Source organism: Brienomyrus brachyistius, chromosome 5 (assembly GCF_023856365.1).
Source record: "Brienomyrus brachyistius isolate T26 chromosome 5, BBRACH_0.4, whole genome shotgun sequence".
NCBI lineage: Eukaryota > Metazoa > Chordata > Actinopteri > Osteoglossiformes > Mormyridae > Brienomyrus > Brienomyrus brachyistius.
Window position 1 is genome coordinate 26,704,846 of NC_064537.1, and position 20,559 is coordinate 26,725,404.

Sequence of the window (20,559 nt, forward strand, 5' to 3'; positions counted from 1 at the left end):
GAACACACCTTCCTGGAGCTACACCAGAGAGTCTCCTCATCGCCCCCGCTCCTCCCCCGCAAACAATAATTCTGAAAAACAGCTTAATGGGTCTCTGAAGGAGGAGGGCGGTTAATGAAGCTCCGTACTGCTACTGCACCTCTGCTCCTCCTTCGGATTTGGATTTAGTGGAAAAGTCTGTTTACATATACCCATATATATCGTGACATATACCCATATATATCATGACATATACCCATATATATCACAACATATACCCATATGTATCGCGACATATACCCATATATATCGCGACATATACCCATATATATCGCAACATATGCCCATATATATCGTGACATATACCCATATGTATCGTGACATATACCCATATGTATCGTGACATATACCCATATGTATCGCGACATACACCTATGTATATTGCAACATAAGAAAGATTTTAAAACAATACCATTTAAAATAAAGTAAAATATCATTTGAAATGAAATTTAATCATTAGAAATGAGTATAACACTGTTTAGGGTAAAAATAACTGACCCATATGATAGAATGATTTTTTTGTGATGCAAGACTACAGTCTTAATTATCTATTTTTTGGGAAGGATACCCCCCCCACCCCCCATTTAAACACCGTACAGCGATACCAACCAGAAATATCTATTTTATTGCATCAATCTTTCCCGAGAGAGTTGTACTTACTGCCCAAAACATACCTTTGTGCTTGTTGGGAATTAGCAGATACAGCAACAGACGAAAGTCTGGACACACTTGCTTTTCAAAGTCAAAGTCAAAGTAAACTTTATTGTCATCTCTGCTATATACTGTACAGACACACAGAGAGACAAGATGACGTGGCTCCAGTTTTTTTTCCAGTGCAGACGAGAGAAAGACACGAAAGAAATAGGCACGTGAATTTGAACGCTTTTAATGCATTTGTCTCTATTTTAGCTGCGTCACTCACGCTACAGTAAAGGGGCTCGAGGTAATTAAGTGATACCATTCAAATACTGCAACCCCAATTTTCTCAGATTTTAGATTATTCAAAATAGCCTAGTTTTGCTTCAATGACAGCTTTACAGACTCTTGGCATTCTTTCAACCAGCTTCCAGATGTAGCCACCTGGGATACTTCTCCAACAGTCCTGAAGGAGTATCCACAGGTTCTGGGCACACGTTGGCTACCTTACTCTTACTCTTCCATCCAACTCATCCCAAACCAACTCTATAGGGTTTAGGTCGGGGGATTGTGGGGGCCAGGTCATCCGTCACAGCTTAGGGGTGTTATCTTGTTGAAAAAACGCACAGGAAAAATAGGTGTGTCTAAACTTTTGACTGGTACTGTGTATCTTAGCTGAACCATAAAACTATCATGAAGACAATGCAGCAGACTAGTTAGTAAAACAGTAGCATTTACCAGTTCAAACAGCAATGTTAACCACATGTGGGGAACAGCCTATGTATGCAGTCAGAATACAAGCGGATATGTCTATGCTAAGCAGCGAAGACATAAACTCTCCACACTGCACCAATGTTTAAGAATCACATCCAGTTTCAGGTTACAATAAGCATGACACACCCAGAAACACATACAAGGATACCACTATGTGGTAAATCCAGGTGACATTTTAGCTGGCTGACATTAACACCACAACATTAAAAATTAAATGTTTTGCAATCATAAAAAGTACTTGGCACCATAATCTGAAATCAAATCCTTTTGTGATTTACGGCATACAAAAGGTGCAATGACATGGGACGTCCCGAAAGTGCTCTGCCGGGCGGACCCCACCCATAGCCAGGCCCTTACAGGGGGCCCTACTGCCAGTGGGAAGTGTACTGCACTGCCCTTGGGGGGGGTACCATTTTACCATCAGCTCATAAGCTGCGTGGTTCTGGTCTCTCCCCACCTCCTCTTTTTCTTTGTTCAGACACATTACATTTATTTTTGTTCCTGAAGTGTTTTTCTTACTTTTTTTGCCAGCCCAGGTCTTGTTGTTACTTCTTTTTTTTAAATTACACTGAAATCCACTAAAATTCAATGTTTTTTCAGCAGTTAGACGTTTTTTCAGTTTCACCCTCTTTTTTCCTCATAGAAGCCTTAAAAACGAAACTATGTATCAAAGGAAAACTTGGAAATTCAGCAGAGATTCGTAGCGTAATTTTTCTGTCTTTACTTGGTATTAAAATAAAACATTCTGACATATTAAATCTAACCTGAGCCACTTTTGCATATCTGCCAGAATGTACTGTCAGGCAATCAGCCGGACACCTCTCACAGTGAGTATTACAGGGGGAAGCTCAACATTGTTGAAGAACACAGACGTTGCTTAGAAACACATCCAGATTTGCTACCTGTGGCTGACAGATCAGATAACCCATAAAATACCCTCTACAGCCATTTTGCCAAAAGTAAATCAATATGAAGAGAAACACCAGTGAAACCCGCTCAACTCCTACCTTGGACAAAGACAGCTTGACATTTGAGTCATGTGTTTTTTCTTGCAGTGTGGATAACCTAAGCAACTGGATTATTCTTCTCTGATCCAACAAGAACTCCAGCTAAACAATCTCTTTGAATTTTCCTTATCTTTGAAACACAGGACGGGATGAAGTTGTCTGCTTGGCATCAATTGCCATCCTTGCATTAATGGCACTATCCCAAATATAGGTGTGCTAGTCATTCAGACCTTCAAAAAACAGGTATAATTAAAAACTAGACACATTTAATTCAGAGTATGGTTGAATTCATCAACATAACATAATGTATTAAACATAAAAAAAATCACTAGGTCTCAAACATAATGTCTTAAAATCTTTTCCGAAACATCTAGCTAAAGCATTTTTTGCCAACCAAAAGTAAACAGATACAGATTAGGGATAAGAATCGATAAAAAAGAACTATACAAATAAATATTAACACATGGATTCCTAAATGAATGTGAAATTTTCACAAAGGAGAGTATATCAGTAATTAGTTTGAAGACAGACTCCAAATATACAGTTTCATTGTTACAACTGTAGATATTACCTCTTGAGTAGCTGAGCAAAACTGAACAAAAAACTTAACATTCAAATTGATTGCTTATTGTGGGTTCAATGCAGTAAAAAGAAAGATTTAACAACATTTAATCTAGTTTTCTGTTCTTTGATTTTTGACTACTTATCTGGCAAAAATGGTAAAAAATAAATTCAGAGCAACAAATGACAATTTCAATAAACGATCAGTCCTGCTACAACACCGTGAATCTAACACGACTGATATATTATTAGCGAGAAACACTACTTGCAAACAAAAGCAGCTATCCAAGTGAACGATAGTGATGTATGATTTGTGAACAAATCATTCCTTTGAGTTGGATAATTTCAGGAAATCAGTTCAACCGGTTTTCAAATCTAACAGAATCAAACTTTTAGTTATAGATGAAATGTCCCCATAATATGATTAAAAACCTGTTATTTTGACATTATGGGTCCCTTCAAATGGAAACTGATTTATTTTTTAAATCTGTGATTGCAATCAAAAAACTAAAAATGTCATAAGACTTGTATTTTGATTGGTTACTTATGCTTGGGGTTAAGGTTAGGGTTAGGGGTTAGGGTTAGGGTTATCATTGTTGGGATTAGGGTTTTGCATACAGGAATGGACAATCCCCACAAGAGTACTGGTCTGTGTGTGTGTGTGTGTGTGTGTGTGTGTGTGTGTGTGTGTGTGTGTGTGTGTGTGTGCGTGCGTGCGTGCGTGTGCGTGTGCGTGTGGGCATGACACGTACACATATCTCAGTAGTCATGATTTCTCACTGGTTATTCTTCCAAACAAGGTCATGATTTCACGCCAAAGAGAAGCCTCCACGGTATGATGCCCAAACACAGTAGGCAGGAAAGAAGCATTGATACATTCTGGATTTTCACCTGTTGGCATCTGGATATAAATTATTTATGACACTGAGGAACTTTGCATAGAAATGATTTCTTTTTCCTGGACAACAACAACAAGGTGTCTGGAGTAACAATCAAACAGTAGCAAGCGGCTAGTGATCTTATCTTAAATCACAAATTCCTATTTCAGACAGAACTGCACTGAATCCACAATATTAATACTGTCAAATGCCGTGTGACAGTGTTTGGCTTCTGTTTGACTCGAGCTAGCAGACTACCCACCTAGCGTGCAAGTATTTCAGTCAGCCATTCGCCTGTAATATGCATTTTAAGTAACCTGGGAACTCTGCATTGCTTTTTGCTGTTATTGGTCACTGTAATTATTAATACAAATGTCTTGCAATGTACAGGAGTTGGATGTAAATGTTTCCAGGGATAGAACATAGACCACTAAAAACCGACACTGAATGAATGGATGGATTCTCTCCAGGCATCATGGTAGGTCCATCTATCTTGTAATTGCTTCTCCCCGTCAATAGGGGGTCTAGAGCCTATCCCTGGCAGCATGGGGCACAAGGCTGGGGCACGCCCTGGATGGGATGCCAGTCCACTGCAAAGCACATAGTCACACGCTCTCAAAAATTACACAGCACCAGCAATTAAGAGACAACGATCCAGTTGAGTGCATATGTTTGGACCGTGGGAGGAAAGTCACGCAACACAGAGAGAACATGCAAACCCCACACGCACACACAGGAAGCAAGATTCCAACCCCCAACCCTGCATGTGTGAGGCCGCTTGTCATCGTCACACACACACATAGCTAACTCTGGGTCAGCGGGCTTTGAGTCATATTCACATGAGCTCTATAATAATACCAATAACATGCTATTAAGGTACTCCATAAGCGTGTATATAAAGGGCTAGGTGTCACCCAGGTTTACTGATGGCAAACAGCAACAGCAGTAATGCAGTTAAGGGAGCCGGTGGCACTGACACCAGATGTGTCCTAATGTGATGCCAAGATGGAGCCCACAGCAATAAAGCTCAGGGCATTCTGCACATCGCCGGGGATGCTGATGGCCCTTCTACCTTATCCATGTCCGCCAAATGCTTATCCAGTATCGGGCAATTAATGGTCATTTTAAAGAATGGCAGACTGAACAGCATTCATATATATATCATATATAATATTAAAAAAAAACACACCACACTCTGGCAAATATATAATAATAAAACAAATAAAATTCATTTCTTGTTGTCGGCGCGGGTACTAGATAGACTAAACTTTTGTATGGTGGACAAAGTGTGAATTAATGTACTGTTTGAATATTGATAAATGTTAAAGATTATGTCCCCCTAAGGAATTATCAAATATGCTATTTTTTTTTTACATAAGCAAAACAAACCAGGCAAGATTCACACAAAAATACAGTAAATATCAAGGGAACAAAAGTGACACAAGGCAGAATAATGGAAATGACAGCGGCAGGAATGATTTGTGTTGGAATGCAGTGGCTGTGCACTGCTGCACACTGGGCAAGGAGGGACTTGTGAGATTCTATCAGCCATGTTTCAACACGCTCGCTTAACATGTGCTAGCCTAGTCAAAGGGTGCCACGGGGCTCCTAGAATAACAACTGAATATCAGCTGTGTGGAGCATCATATGCTGATTGCCAATGATATAGATTTAGTTTGTTTCCTGAGTCTAACCTCACTACCAGATCTCACTGTCCTTTCATCCATCCATCCATTTTCCAAACCGCTTATCCTACTGGGTCGCGGGGGGTCCGGAGCCTATCCCGGAAACAATGGGCACAAGGCAGGGAGCAATCCAGGATGGGGGGCCAGCCCATCGCAGGGCACACTCACACACCATTCACGCACATATGCACACCTACGGGCAATTTAGCAAGTCCAATTAGCCTCAGCATGTGTTTGGACTGTGGGGGAAAACCGGAGTACCCGGAGGAAACCCCACGACGACATGGGGAGAACATGCAAACTCCACACACATGTAACCCAGGCAGAGACTCGAACCCAGGTCCCAGAGGTGTGAGGCAGCAGTGCTAACCACTGCACCACCATGCCGCCCCCACTGTCCTTTCACAATCCCAAAATCAACTTCCCAGTTCGTCCCTCTTACTCTGTAGCCGCCCATCACCGTGTCACGTGACCCATTTGCAGCCTCCTAATCAGCGGACGAGCCTACATCATAATACTTTCTGCTTGCTGCATTTCCACATGCAGACCTCACATCCAAAAAGCACAGTGCCATCAGCAGAGGTGCCAGATTTAAAAAAAGCTGGTTGGGCAACTGGATGGGCGAGACGGACAATTCCCTTTGTGTGGTGACAGATGATGGTGCGAACGTTCAGGATCTGCCAGAACAGGTCGCCCACATATGGTAGCTTGAGCTATAAGCTGCTATAAATAGCTCCCTTGGATTCCGTTGGCGAAAGCAAAGAGGAGGAATCACCGAGTCTCATTTCCTGTACATCTGACGACAAACGTGACCATCGCGGGAAGTGCATGAACCTACCCAAGCTGTGGAGTGCAAGCCAGCGGTATGACAAGATTGCAGAAGCTCAGGACCATAACCTCAGCATGCTGAGCATCAAATATTTAACCGCATGGCTGGAAAACTGCCAAACAAACAGACAAAAACAAAACAAAGGATATGTGAAAGTCCTGAAGTCACAGGAAGGTGTGACAGAGCTGTCAGCATCAAAATACACACTGAATGACGACGTCTCCGTCAAACAAACCCTGTGGGGGGAAAAGCTTTCAGAAATAGGCGACGAAAAACAACAACACAAGACTTTGACCCATTATTCTAACTCTTTCGCGCTTGAAGAGCTGTTGACAATGATTTCACGATGTGAAAGCAACCTTCCTCCTATTAAAATAAACTCCCGAGCTCTTAAATTGCAAATATAGAAGCACACAGTATTTGTAGGTCAGTTTTATTTGTGCAGTTAATAATTTTCCTATTATTACAAACATCAGTATATTCTTTCTGCTCAAAAGCAAAACAGAAATTACATTTTTGGAAACTGCACGTCAATAGTGAAGAACATACTTTTACATTCTTCATTGATTTCAATAATTTACTTAAAATTGAAAAGTGCAAAACCCAAAAATGATACCTTAGACCTGCAGAGGCAAAGAAACACACTTTAGACAAAAAACACCAAGAAATTTCCCTGGTCTTTGAAGACACATACAGAACATCTTAATGTGAAACCAATAGTCCGATTTCTGTACAGCTTTTAAGTTCATACACCTATAAAGTCAGTATTCACTTGTTATAGGCAATAGACTTCCGAAATAATTCACTGGCTCCTTTCAGCTGCTAATAAAAACCCTGAAAGTTTAATGAATAATGAAATGCTTGATTTCATGGAGAGCAAGACCATCTGGCAGATATTAAACTAAGTGCAAAGTCCATACAGATAAATTATCTCGCTTCCACCTCTGAAGTAGCAGGATCAAAACACAATATTAACCAAAAAAGATAAAAGCTCTAAATAGTGGATAATTATCAATGGATTTTAGGCCAATGCTACAGAACCATTCCGGTACGGAGCTAATTTTTATCTCCTTTTTCATTTTAAACGCAAAAATGCTTCCTGTTTCCTATTAAGGTTGCGATGGATAATTGCAGGCTGCTTTTCACGTCTGTCATATTTCATCCATATCCAATTCATGCGGTTGAATTGGAAGAGAAATCTGGGTTACCACAAGTAAATGGAGATCTGCATGTCTTCTGCAGAAAGAGACGGTTTTCTTTCAGACCTTTCATGTAAGGATCTCCAGCAAGCGACACATACAAATGATTAAATTAACATGTTCTTAATAAATTAAGATTCCTTTCGGTGATTCATTTGGCTGAAAATGGTCCCAAGAATTTTACCTTTATAGGTTCCTTGAGAAAAATAAGAGTAACTTACAAGCACTTAATCATCATAAACTACATAAAAATGAAACAACAACCACACAGGAGAAACACTCCATTCTGCCGCAGCACAATAAGGACGAAAGGCAAACCATATCTTCAATAAAACACACACTGGCCAAAAAAGACCACTCAGTAATTTTAAACAGGAAACTCATGAAGCAGGCTGCAGAGGTCCTGGGAGATGTCTGCTTTTTAACTGCGCTAAACTCCTTAACAACATAGTCGACTATTGCTATAAAACAGTGTTTCCTAATCCAGTCCTCGGGGACCCACAGACAGTCCATGTTTTTGCTCCCTCCCAGCTCCTGGTCGGAGCGAAAATGTGGACTATCTGTGGGTCCCCGAGGACCGGATTAGGAAACACTGCTAAAACAGTAAACCTGGACGGAGGAGACTAACACCGTGATTATCTGGTGCTGGGAGGTCTCTACACAGCCTAATGGTCCGCATCGAACAGAAATGCTGGTACCACTGACGGCTATAACTAATTTAGGGAATAGCACTGCAGCTGGGACAGCAGTCCAACTATTAAGATCAGCAGATAATTAACAGGTCTGCTGAGCCTTAGCAAACAGCTAGCAGCCATAGGCATGCCATTAATTTAATAGAGCAAATTAAAGAATACATTACTTCACTCTAGCCTTATATTTCTCTTTTTTTAACTGATTTTATTAACGACAATTGATTGGTAAGGCGAGACGACCAATCGTAAAAACCGAGTCAACAAATCAGAAAATGCTGAACATCCTTTGTCATTTTCCCAGACTTTTTTTTTAGGATTATCATTAAAAAGGCTGTAAAAGCAGAATTAAAAACACAGTTATGTGTATAAACTTGCACGCTTAATAAATGTTTTTCCCCATTCTTCTAGACAGGAATCTCATTTGTTTTAATGGAAATAAAGTACATCCCACCCTCTGCTGCCTGGGATAAGCTCCAAGCTAAGCAGTGATCCCAGTCAGGGTAGGCAGTTAGAGGATGGATGGATGGATGGATGGATGGATGGATGGAAAAACCCATATGACCTACAAGTCAGAAAGTTCCATGGAATGATAAACAGAAGATACAACCTCTCTTAAGTGCAAAGCCCCAGGTCTGGCAAATATTATTCTGGCAGGTATTTAGCTATACAGTCAAATTTCTCACTGAAAGCCGAGATCCTCCTCCTCTACAGAGAAAAAATAAAAGAGCATATGCACATATACAGCTGGAGCTGCATAGTGATAAGAGAGACACACACAAACAGCTTCTGTCTGCATGCAACAGTGCAAGCAAACTGAAGGCAGAGCACAGCAGAGGGATTCCTCACCTATCGCCCCCAGAAACACCCCCCCCCACGAAATAATTACCAACTTCCCTATGCTTGGACCCTCAAAGGGTCAGGTGCACCTGTAAAACCAAGCGTTTAAAATGCAATTTACAGGGGGCCTCTTTGCACCGGGAAATGAAACTTTCACTGCAGAAGGCGTTTCAGTAAAACCTCACTCAGAAGAGCGTGGGGATGAATTTCCCTGGTATTTTAATATATGAGGCCACACAGGGACTGGCATGAGAGGCAAGAAGACGGCGCTCACCGCTGCCCCTCCTGGCAGCCCGGGCGTGGCGGCCCTGCCACTAACTGCCGCGTCTCGCTGCGTCTGCCGATTCATGCCACTGCGTGACCAGGCCACTGCAATTTTCCAGAGTGGTCTGAGGAAGATGAGCACGTTTAGCCGGTTTCAGGATGGAGACAAAGGCGTAAATGGAGCGTGGAATCAATGCCGGGGTCGCACACTGCGGTTAACCCTTACACTACTGTCAGCTAAGTGTGCACCTAGGTAGGTGAGATCGTGACGTCACTGGATCAGCCTTACCAGTGTCATATGTAAACAGCACCTGCACTGCAAACATGACACCGACTGGGTCTACGCACATGATCCAAAAAGGTACAAGTTTGCTGCTTTGACATTCAGCTTTGCAAATGGGTAAAACTGCAAGCTACGCGAACCCACATGGATTTGGGCAGTGAAAGAAATAAGAGAAACTGGGCAGCACCTTCTGCAAACACTGTACTGTAATTACATCAAAACAAAAAGCTGATGAACAGGTTGCTAAACCACAGCAGGTCAATATTAAATAGCCAGTACAGTTCTTTAACTAAGAGTCCCCTATCTGGCGTATTAATAGATCACAGTGGCGGAAAAGATTGTACTACAGGAAGTAAACAAAATTTATTTATACGTTTCAGCTCCCAGGCACAAATGCAATCCACTAATTTCCTAGAGCCTGACTCAGAAGCGAAGGCACCAACAGCATCGCTAACGTCAATGCGTAGATATTTACCGCAGCATGAACCAGAGGGGCAACACCAGGGAAACAGAGATGCCTGCCACTGCTTCCTCAAAATAGGCAGAATAATAAAAACAGAAACAAAAAACCTTTTTCTGTCAAGTTAGAGTCTCCCAAAATGAAAAATGAAAAAAATCCCCAAAATATCACAGAATTATATATTCATTAACCAAAGCTAATTCTCTATAAAATGGCACACTTTCTGGTTCAGAGCATGCACATATTGTTTTCCCAAGGGGCTGAAAGCAAGATCTCCTGAGAATCTGCCAAGCTTTAAAGTCCCAAGCTGAGGAGTCATGCATTCATTACTGACATCTCACTCACGGTTCAGCCGGAGCTGGGCTCAGCCTGTCCGCCCATCCGGGGTGACTGCAGACTCTCCTAATGAAGCTTACAGCACAGTCTGCAGACCCCATAGAGCAACAAGCAACAGCGGCCGAGAGACAATAAAACTAGATTATGCTGTCTGGACACATTATCCCCCATCGTAACTCTTTACTAGGCCGTTATGTCAAAGGCACGTAGTGGCCGAGTTTTCCCATTTGCAGTCAGTTACTCTGGAATCCAGCTTTGGAAATATCACTGTAAGAGACTCCCTCCACTACTAATAGACATTCATTAGGTGGTACTATAGCCATTTATGCAAATACCAATAGTACTGATATCCTTTATTTAAAAGTTAAATTAATTTTTAAAAGGATTCCTTTTGCCTACTGTGTGCATCCATTTAATCTGGCTGGAACACATCTATCCAGAGCGCAAGGATTCTGTACTGAATCCATCCATGTGGTTACCAGGGGCTGAAATGCTTTCGAATTTCACAAAACAATCGTAACCAGAGAAACACTGCAATACCGAATGAAATTCCAGAAACAATATCTGTCATTTTAGATATAGATGTATTAAGAGATGCATCAAAGAAAACTGATGCATTCAAACTCTGAATCCAAACCATCCTCCTTTAAAGCAGTAAGAAAAACCTCTTACAAATAATCAGTCTATTAAGTTTCTGTCCCCACAAACACTGCAAAGGAAGAGTAGCACCTTCCCTACACACATACTAATTCCCACAGGCATCTCCTAAACTTCTGCAGCTCTTGAACATCTTCTGAAGGATGCTTTCATGGCTGCCGGGAACTCTACGCTCCTTCTAGCTCACATTTACTGTGCATATACTGTACGACCGACTTAACAGCCCACCAGCAACAATATTTCCTCTGCTCCCACTGGCTGACGTGAAATAAACCTGTCCGGGCTCACTGTGTTTACTGCAGACAGTGAGCGAGGATCGCAGTGAAATTAATGTGCATCTTTGCATTTTAAAACCTATGAGAATCACTGTTATCTGCACAGAGGGAGAATGTGGCACTCAAAATCAGTTTTATTTTTCCCAGATTTATGCATTGTTGGTTTTTTAAAGGGGTATTTTTCATTTTTACATTTAAATGCCAGGAAAGTCACAAATGGAGAGGGCACCAGTGTAATGCCCTAAGATACAGTAAGCATTTGTTTGTACATATACTGTATAAAAATAGCATCTACCTACTTCCTTTTTTTCAGACTTTCAAATACCACAGGGCTTAAAACAGTGCTTGTTATGAAATCATATTTTCTAATTAAGTTCTACAGTGAGTTATTATGTTCATATACGTTAAACTAAACAAACCCTGAACAAACTACTCCATACCACCTACTTATAAACGCGAATGTTCCCTTCACAAATTTCACATGAGCAGAACAGTCATTCGCGTTCACAGCATGATATTAATGCTTTTTTCCACTTAAAAACCTTTGAATACTTCCCAGGAAAGTCACAGCGGAGCATGAATAAATAACAGGAAAAGTCGTCTTTGGTACCTTCCTTGCTCTGAGGCAGCTCACAATTGCTTTTTGACAGTTTGCATATTGATTGCCTTTTCTCCCTCTCCTGTGACTCGGCGCGATCCTTTCAGGTATCTTTTCGGCGCTTGTCGAGTCTGAACTGGCATAATTTCCTGAAGAGAACATGCCACCTGATTAATAGGCCAGAAATCATTCTGAAATCACTCCGACTAAAGCTTTTAGCTGCAGATAGCTTACAGCAGGTCAACGCTAGTGCCAGGTCAACGGTAGTATTTTAGTATATTTAGTAGCATATTTCTCCTCCATTAATACTATCACTAGTACTGCTGAAGTATGGGAGAATTCATCATTTATTACTAAATTTTATGCTTCATGTCCCATAAGACTCAGCCCCACCGGGACGGCCCACAGAACCACAGTGATGGAAGTAGGGAACTGGGACCTTCTTTGTTAAATGCAGGTTCCACAAAATGAAAACAAAAGATGGGCGTTTGGGGAGCAGGCAGGAAAACAAACCGCGCGTGGAAACTTGGGAAGAGCAGAATCTGGGAACAGGCGACGCGGTCCGCAGGCCAAGAGGTAAAGCAGATGCCTGGAGTGTTTTACTGGTAATTAGGCACCGGTGATTGAACAGCCTCGTCAGCTGACTTCACCCCAGGATGAAGTGTCCAAAATCCTGTCCATGTTGGCTCCGTCTTCACATAAACCCACAGAAGTCCTTCAGAACCACAAGGACAGGCTGCTCCTCAAGTCCATTTCCCAGTGAGTTAATCAACACTCCTGATTTGTTGTTTTTTTGTTCATTACGGCTAAACAACAGAGCACACAAATAATACGAACCCATTTCGGTTATCCTAAAATGATACACATGTAAGTAGGGGTGGTTTTGTTGTTCCTGGGTGGGTTTATTGTTCCCACCCTTAGATGTTTCAAAAACTAAATACTTAGCTAGAGAGAAGAGTCTGAAGATGGTGGCTAGCCGGCTGATTGGCAGAGCACGCTGCTTCAGCGGCCCCTAAAAAGCAATGCGTTTACTTCACATTTAGTGTCCGGACTGTTTGCGGCCAATAATAGCGCCCCAAACCTCTGAGGCCCCATAGAAAAGGTTTGAGGGGTAATAAACACCACCGCTGTGTGTAAGCAGCAAGCCAGTGAAGGAAGTAATGCCTTTATAATGCATTTGTTGAACATTAATAACAAATATGATGATAACAAACATAATTATGGAATGTTTGTAAATATTATATATTAAAGCTGTAAAAGTATGCTAGGATATTAAAGTATAAATGCTCTATAAACGCATTATAAATGCATTATGAAGATGCAGTTAATGTAGAGTGTTACCAAATATTTATAAAAAGCCATAACCCAATATAACCATGTTTATAATGCATTATGAATGCTTTATGAAGCTCTCATATATATTGCACTATAGATACTTTCTTAGCACATTACAAAGCAGCATTCCATCCATTCTTATACCAACCATAATGCAATATGAAAGTATCTATGGTGCATTAAAAATGAAAGCTTCATTGGAGCCTATTAAGTATTATAATCAACACTATAATGCCTTATGACTGTCAATGGAAGAATGTTATGTAATGCGTTATTAATTCTGATTTTGACCATTACAATGCATTATGAAGGTATCTATAGTAAACGTTAGATTGATAGATGATAGCTTCAAGAAGCCCTTCTTAGCCAAACAACTAAAATCCTGTACATCAGCGGCAGCATTAACACGGTCAAACATTGTGTAGTCACAGGCCCGGTGACTGAATAAACCCCAGTTCTTATGGAAACCAGCAAGACTACAAAAGAATTAACCAACAAGGATAAGATAGAGTCTAGCTGGTAAGCTAATTAAAATGAACTTCGGCCTCACCACTTTGCTCATTAGCGTGCAGCGTCTCATTAATCTGGACGACACTTTGCCAAACAAAACATGGGACACAATGGCCAACGCTGGGTTCTTCTTATTCGTGGCACTTGGCTTATTCTGGCCTGTTTGACAGTGGGTAAAGTGTGGTGTCACACATGTGGTATCAAGTGAGGGCAACATGTGTCATACCCTTGAGATAAGGCTTTTCTACCTGATTCTGAAACCATTAATCAAAGAAATAAACAGGGAGCTAAAGCAGACAGGCAGGGCCTTTCTGCTGTTTAATACACTACAGGAGGGGCATAATTCTGAGTTCAGGTTTCTGGTCAGGTCTCCACACCCAGGGCCTATCTGCAACCATGCTGTGATGTCACCCAAGAGAATGCCGAAGAGGAGCCTCATTGTGTGGGCTAACAGACTGGAAACTGCTAGACCTGAAAAGACTGTTTGCTTATTCATGGCCGGAATGGTCAAAAGAGGCCGCTAATTATCCCTGAAATTTGGTATGCCTGCTGATTCTTGAAGCTGACACAGCTCACCACGTCCGGGCCAGCCCCCCACCTACAGATTCCAGCAGACATAGGGCTACTGCAGGTCCCACAATGATGCTCCAAATATAAGTGAAACAGAAACCGTGTGCAATTTCTGAGCCAGTTCGATTCAATCCACTCTCCAGTTTGTGTCAGAATTAGTATACAATATGTACTATTATAATACATTTGCTCAGGATCTCATATAACTGACTGAACTAAAGAATATTTAAAAGCTCAGAAGAGGGACTCTGAAAATTCCCTTTAAATATTTATGATTCGAGGCTTAAACAAAATTTAAAGGAATGTAAATTGGTCCCTCGTATATGTCATTTGCCATCTGGCAGAACTCTCCATCTCAAATACACAGAGGATATCATGAGGAGAGAGTGAGGGACACAGACTGCCTGACTGCAGAGGAACAGGTCCAGTGCAGGCACCGTTACAACATTACCGCTGCTGATCCAGAGCATCTGACAACAAGATTCCCACGGGGGGAAAAAATCCAAGATGGCTGGGAGAGCTCTTTTTGGAAAACATTACCATGGTACGGAGGATACTTCAAATGTAAAAATGCTAAATAAATATTTTAAAGCAGGACAAAAACACAAACGCTGTTGTCTTGTTCTAAAGATGTCAAATGGAAAGATATGATAGTGCCCATTAAGCACACATGTGCAAAACTGGGTAATTGTTATGCAGTGGAAGAACTACCTGATCTGATGTATTACTGTGGAGGAAGTCATCAGATTAAGAAGGAAACACTCCTTAGTGAGCTCGACCAAATAGCTATGGCTGCAGTGTACAGTTTGTCAACTTGCTCTTTGCAAATTTTGTGCCTATTTTCACTTCCCATTAAACTTCAAGGGTTGCTTATGACTGACAGTCTTCTGATTTCCAGGAAACCGTGTTTATGTTTTACAGAACAATGCATTCATTAGGGAAATGAAAAACTTCTCACAAACTCAAAGAAACACATCGTACAGGCACATTTACATCGCAGGAATCTGTTTGGTGTGCATCGCGTCTATGTCTATGTGGTACAGGCGATGAAAGAATCCACTTACATAAGCTCCTAAATGTAATCGTGCACAATAAGACAATTCTCAAAAGTGCTGCGGTTTAAGTTTACTGTGGGCTTTGAGCTCTGTGCTTTTGCAGATACACACTTTGTTACTATCTTAATGCAAACCTACTTCGAGGGAAACTCCATCAACAGGTAATCACACAGCAGGGCATAATCTCAACAGGAAATGATTGTGCTGTAGCACATCATCCATTTTCACATTAAGCAACAAACACAAGATATTGTATACATATGAAAAGCAATTTGTTTTCATATAGCATGTTTTTTTGCCACAATTCATTCACATTTGTAGGTCTCAATTAGAAAATAGTGCAAGTGGCCTATGAATTCACCAAAGAAACTTGTTTAAAACAGACAAAAAAAAGGCTAAACATCAACCTCGACCCAATTTACAAGGTTTGATTATGCTGTTGGCTCCAGGAATGTGATCAATAGGAAGCTCTTCCCAGATTTGTTCTGGGAGAATTCCAAATTCTAAAAGACCTTGACATTAGCGCGCGGGAAAACTGCTGACGCTGCACGGCACGTGGGAGCGCCACTGCGTCATTATATAAGGGGACGGGAGGCGGCATCTCAAACCGCAGTCCGGCTTACTGGGAAAAGGCCGCTTTTACGTCTGAAAACTTATTGCTGGCCGCTGGAAATCATTAGCCAGCAAAGATGGCACACTAAAAACGCTAATGAGCGCTGAGGTTTAAACTCAAGTCGAAACCATCAGTTCCAGCTTTCAATAAACCCGTCAAAATACATAATGTATAAGTCATATCAATGCACGATAACCTTGTGATCGGTATAGCAGCTAAACTGCACATGCATTTTATTCCTTAGCGCTGATGAGTTTCAATTACCGCTTGATAAATGATAATGAGTTTACCAGAGATAATAACTGATGTCAAAAAGGTGCGGATGTAACTCAGCATAATACATCCCAAGTACCTTTTGGAGTAGCTGCCTTAAAGGCATAGCTAGGTTCACATTTCCATGACCCAGGTTATCTTATAATCTCTGGAACATTCCACATTTCGTTGTGTTTGTTCCGTTCAGTTATGACTGAACTTCCTTAGACTTAGACGGCCAAAATCATACAGGTCCTTCAGTCTGTCAGGCTGCATAATTCCAGTACCTGCATGCGTGCCCAGATATAAACGTGAGAGATGTGCGCCAAATCAATGGGAAATTATAGTGACAGGACTGTAATAACTGGCAATGTGCCCCCACACCACAGTAACAGCTCAGTCCCGAGTCTCCCGCGTCTGCCGACGGCGCCCTAACACCCGTTTTAGCGCCTCTACTAAATATCCAAATACAACGCAGGAAAATACCTACTTTCGGCATGTCCTTCTGATAAGCATTCGCTACTCGAAAGCAGAATCAGACACCAAAACACTGAATTATGACTTCAAGGGTGGCGATTACAGGTTATGACACGGTGGCGATGCAGGATTTCTCACGTTGGAGGGAGAATCTGGGCGTCGGAAGCTGTTTAAGAAATTCCGACAAGAGGAATTATTTAGCCTTTTCTGACTAACGATTTAATGCGATCATCTTGTTGAAAATCATTCATATTCGTTTGTAGTCAGCTCTGTTTAGGAAATAAAGTATAGTTCTGATTAAGCACCAAAAGCTGAACACGGTGAGACATGCAGAGACCCCCCCCCCCCTTAAAACGCTGATGCTGCGTTGGTCCAGCTCACAGTCAATCGCACGGAAGCTCGTACAACAAGAACGATTCCCATTATGCAGGAGAACAACACGTTGGTTTTGCTTCAATAATGCAGGGCTGCCAGCTCTCACGCATCTGGCGACACTCACGCTTTCAGATTCTCACGCTTGAACTCTTACGGCAAACCTATGCTATCCGACTATAAACCTAAATTATTTACATAAAAAGCGTTCGGGTCGTTTGAAATCCATACAAAATATTTACAATGTATTAAAGCAATTACATGCATGTAAATGCATGTACACGTGCATGCAGACTCCTACTGAAAATCTCACTCCAGCCTGCTGACCAAAGTTGGTAATCCTGATAACAGTGGGTACATCACAGGTGATCAGAATAAAAAATGGGTGTGTATAGAAATAAGATGTTTATAAACAGATGGAATCTGGGCTAAAGATGTATGGAAATGTTTTAATTCACATTAGTCGAGGCTTTTAGACACATTAGCATGCATATTGTTCCCATCACAGGCAAATTCAAGCTGAACTTTTGTCCATTCCGTAATACCACACCCCTTCCCGCTCAAAAAAAAGATCATTTGCATTCAGCCCATAAGCCATCTGTGACCCCTCAGAAAATGGTAATGTTGACAGTGTCTGACCTTTCTCATCTTTTGTTTGAGGTCCGAGTGACCAGACTTCATGCCATTAAAAATAAATTGAAAACTAAATCTGATTTGCAGCTGTTAATTCCTGTCATGGTGATTTATGGCATCGGTGCCCTAATCAGCACTATTACATTTTCATTTTAGGTGCAAGTGTGCATTTTACTCCATTTTCATTTTAGGTCCAAGTTCAATAAATGAAAGAAAATCAATAAGATGAGATCCTAAGTTTCCTGGCTTAGTAACAATTCCTGCTTTGGGAAATACCGACGAAATTCAATGCCTTTCATCGAACACACAAACTTGACGTAGCCTTACAGCCAATAAAACACTGCTATTGATGCACCTCCGTTTATTTCCCTATAATTCCATCAAACCATCCCATTAACAACCCCCGTAAATTCGTTCCTACGGTCAGATATAAAACCGGTTTTCTGTTATATGCGACATTTGAAATGCCACAAATAATACGGGTACAGCAGGACGGCCGATCTGAAACCTCCCTTTTCTGTCTCCTGGCGGGCAAGACTACAGGCACCTTGCACAAAAAAAGCATATTAATATTTTAAAAAGGCTTGTCTTACCTTGGGCCAGGGCTTTCAACACGTGGGTACTTAAAAAGAAAAGCGCCCAACAACTCCACGCACTAAACTTTTCCCTGCCCATCCGGACGCGACTCTTCCCGGGGCGCCGTGCGATCTCCCCGGTTATCTCATGCTCTCCGTCAAGACGGGTAACTTCCATGCTCTTGATCTTCTCACCCGACATGTTATCGTCACCGGTTATTTTGCAAAAGGCATCATCGCGGTCCTGGACGTACTCTACAGTGTCATTACTGCTCTTCCCACGAACCCTCTGTCCGGTGCGATCGGCACAGCAAAGCTCATCTTCGGAGCGTCCCTTGCGCTCCCTCGCTTTCGGGGCTTCATTCATTTTATACGGACCTTTGGATCGACCTTTCAGGTCATGTTTTCTGTCGCCCGGTAAGCAGCCATCAATCTGGTCTGCGTGAGCTTTTCCGAGGGACATGGGACCGTACCGTGAATGCCGGACACTTTCCGGCAAAGGAGCGCCTTCGCCGGCCGCTGTGCAAACGCCCCGGTGCCGGTGGCTTTTTAACTCGCCCTGCGTGATCCCACCACCGTGGCGGTGCAAAGCAGCCCGTGTGTGCTGCTCGGTGGCCGACGCGATGCTGCTGTCTTCTTTGCGGCACTTCATTTTAATTCCCTGTTGAGATGTAATCCACTATTTCATAGGGGAGTGCGGCGATTTCAGCCCAGCCGCATGCATCTGATACGTCCTACAAATCCTTCCTTGTTCCGATGTCTTCAGTGATGGACAGTCTACCGGAAAACTAGCTTAGAGTCCCTTATCGGTATAAACCATACACAATGAAACACTGAAAACCCATTGTGGTCAGTTTCTTCAGCCCAGATCAGTTGTCTTATATTCCACGTTTCCCCCGGCTCATTAGAAGTTTAAATTGAACCAGCTTTCGCATAAAACGTCGATCACTCACTTTGTTGTTGTTTTTTTCCCGGAAAGGTTTGTATTTTCTTATCCGGCTTTATATCCCCTCGAAACGAAAAGATGTGCATCCATAACAGGTTTCCTGAACTTTGGGAGCAGCACTGACGGCTCCCCGCTGGCTAGACAACAGGTTCACGGGGAGGCGGGCGCGTTTCTCCGGGTAATCTCTCCGCAAATCTCCGCCCCCTTTCACCTAACGTGAGAGAGAAAATGACTGCAAATAAAACGTATTGTCGCAAAAAGCTCAGAATATCATCAAACAGCAAGCTAATAATCGTGAACCGAACAAATCGGATAAAACTTATCCTACAGCTACTTGGACGAAGTAATAGTTATACCTACCTAGAGAGCTGGGACCAGAGAGAAAGAGACAGAGCTGAATATTTCCCTTGCATTTATAGGAAATAAATATTTAACATGTAAACTACTTATACAAATGTAACTACCGGAAATAAAATAGCGTAATTGCCACGAACGCATAAAAACGGGGTTTTATTTCATTCTGTTAATATATGGAAGCAGTCAGTCCAGCCCTGCCTAGCTGGTGCTGATGGCTGGTGCTGATGGCTGGCTTTTTGCATTCCGCTTTTCCCCACTTCACTTGTCTTGCACGAACCGCGCAGAGGAGGCTTCAACCAAACACCTGCCACTGTATAAACAGCCCGGGAAAAAAAGCACCATTATCGGTCCCGCAAATGCTTTAAAACCCGAATATAACATTTGGGGGGGGGAGCAACTTACAACGATCGTCGGTCCTACTAGAGGCAGCCGTGCCTTTTCTTGTAAAAGGCGCATTTACCGTTGTCACCAAGAAGAAGCAACTTTCATTCACAAGATGTGCGCTCCGCCCCCCGTCGGAGCCATTGGCCGAAGCCAAGCGGAGAGCCGGCGGCGCTTCCAGCGCGTACACGTGGAGCAAGGCGCCCCCCAACCGGGAGCCGTGTAACAGAGTCGCTCCTACTATTTCTTTAAACATCTAACCCAGGCTAATCATAAATAAATAAATAAATTCGTTTGTGGGAAATCTATCTATCTATCTATCTATCTATCTATCTATCTATCTATCTATCTATCTATCATAAATACTTCAGTAGTGTCCCAGTACATAGTGTAGAAGTTTGAATGAATTTTACATATACTCATGTGTGTTATTGTATTGTTTTGTAGGATCCATTTCCATTCTCCTACCACTT

General features: G+C 42.0%; 1 protein-coding gene across 1 annotated transcript in view; it reads right to left on the reverse strand.

Moving 5' to 3' along the window:
* sdk1b (sidekick cell adhesion molecule 1b) overlaps positions 1–20,025 on the reverse strand; it is a 293,033-nt gene extending 273,008 nt beyond the window's left edge. Inside the window, exons 1-2 of the mRNA XM_049014318.1 lie at positions 19,709–20,025; positions 18,421–19,559 (exon numbers count right to left, since the gene is read on the reverse strand). Of these exons, the coding sequence (XP_048870275.1) occupies positions 18,421–19,054 (634 nt within the window). The 5' untranslated portion in view covers positions 19,055–19,559; positions 19,709–20,025. The remainder of the gene's footprint in view (positions 1–18,420; positions 19,560–19,708) is intronic.
* Between the last annotated feature and the right edge of the window lie 534 nt (positions 20,026–20,559).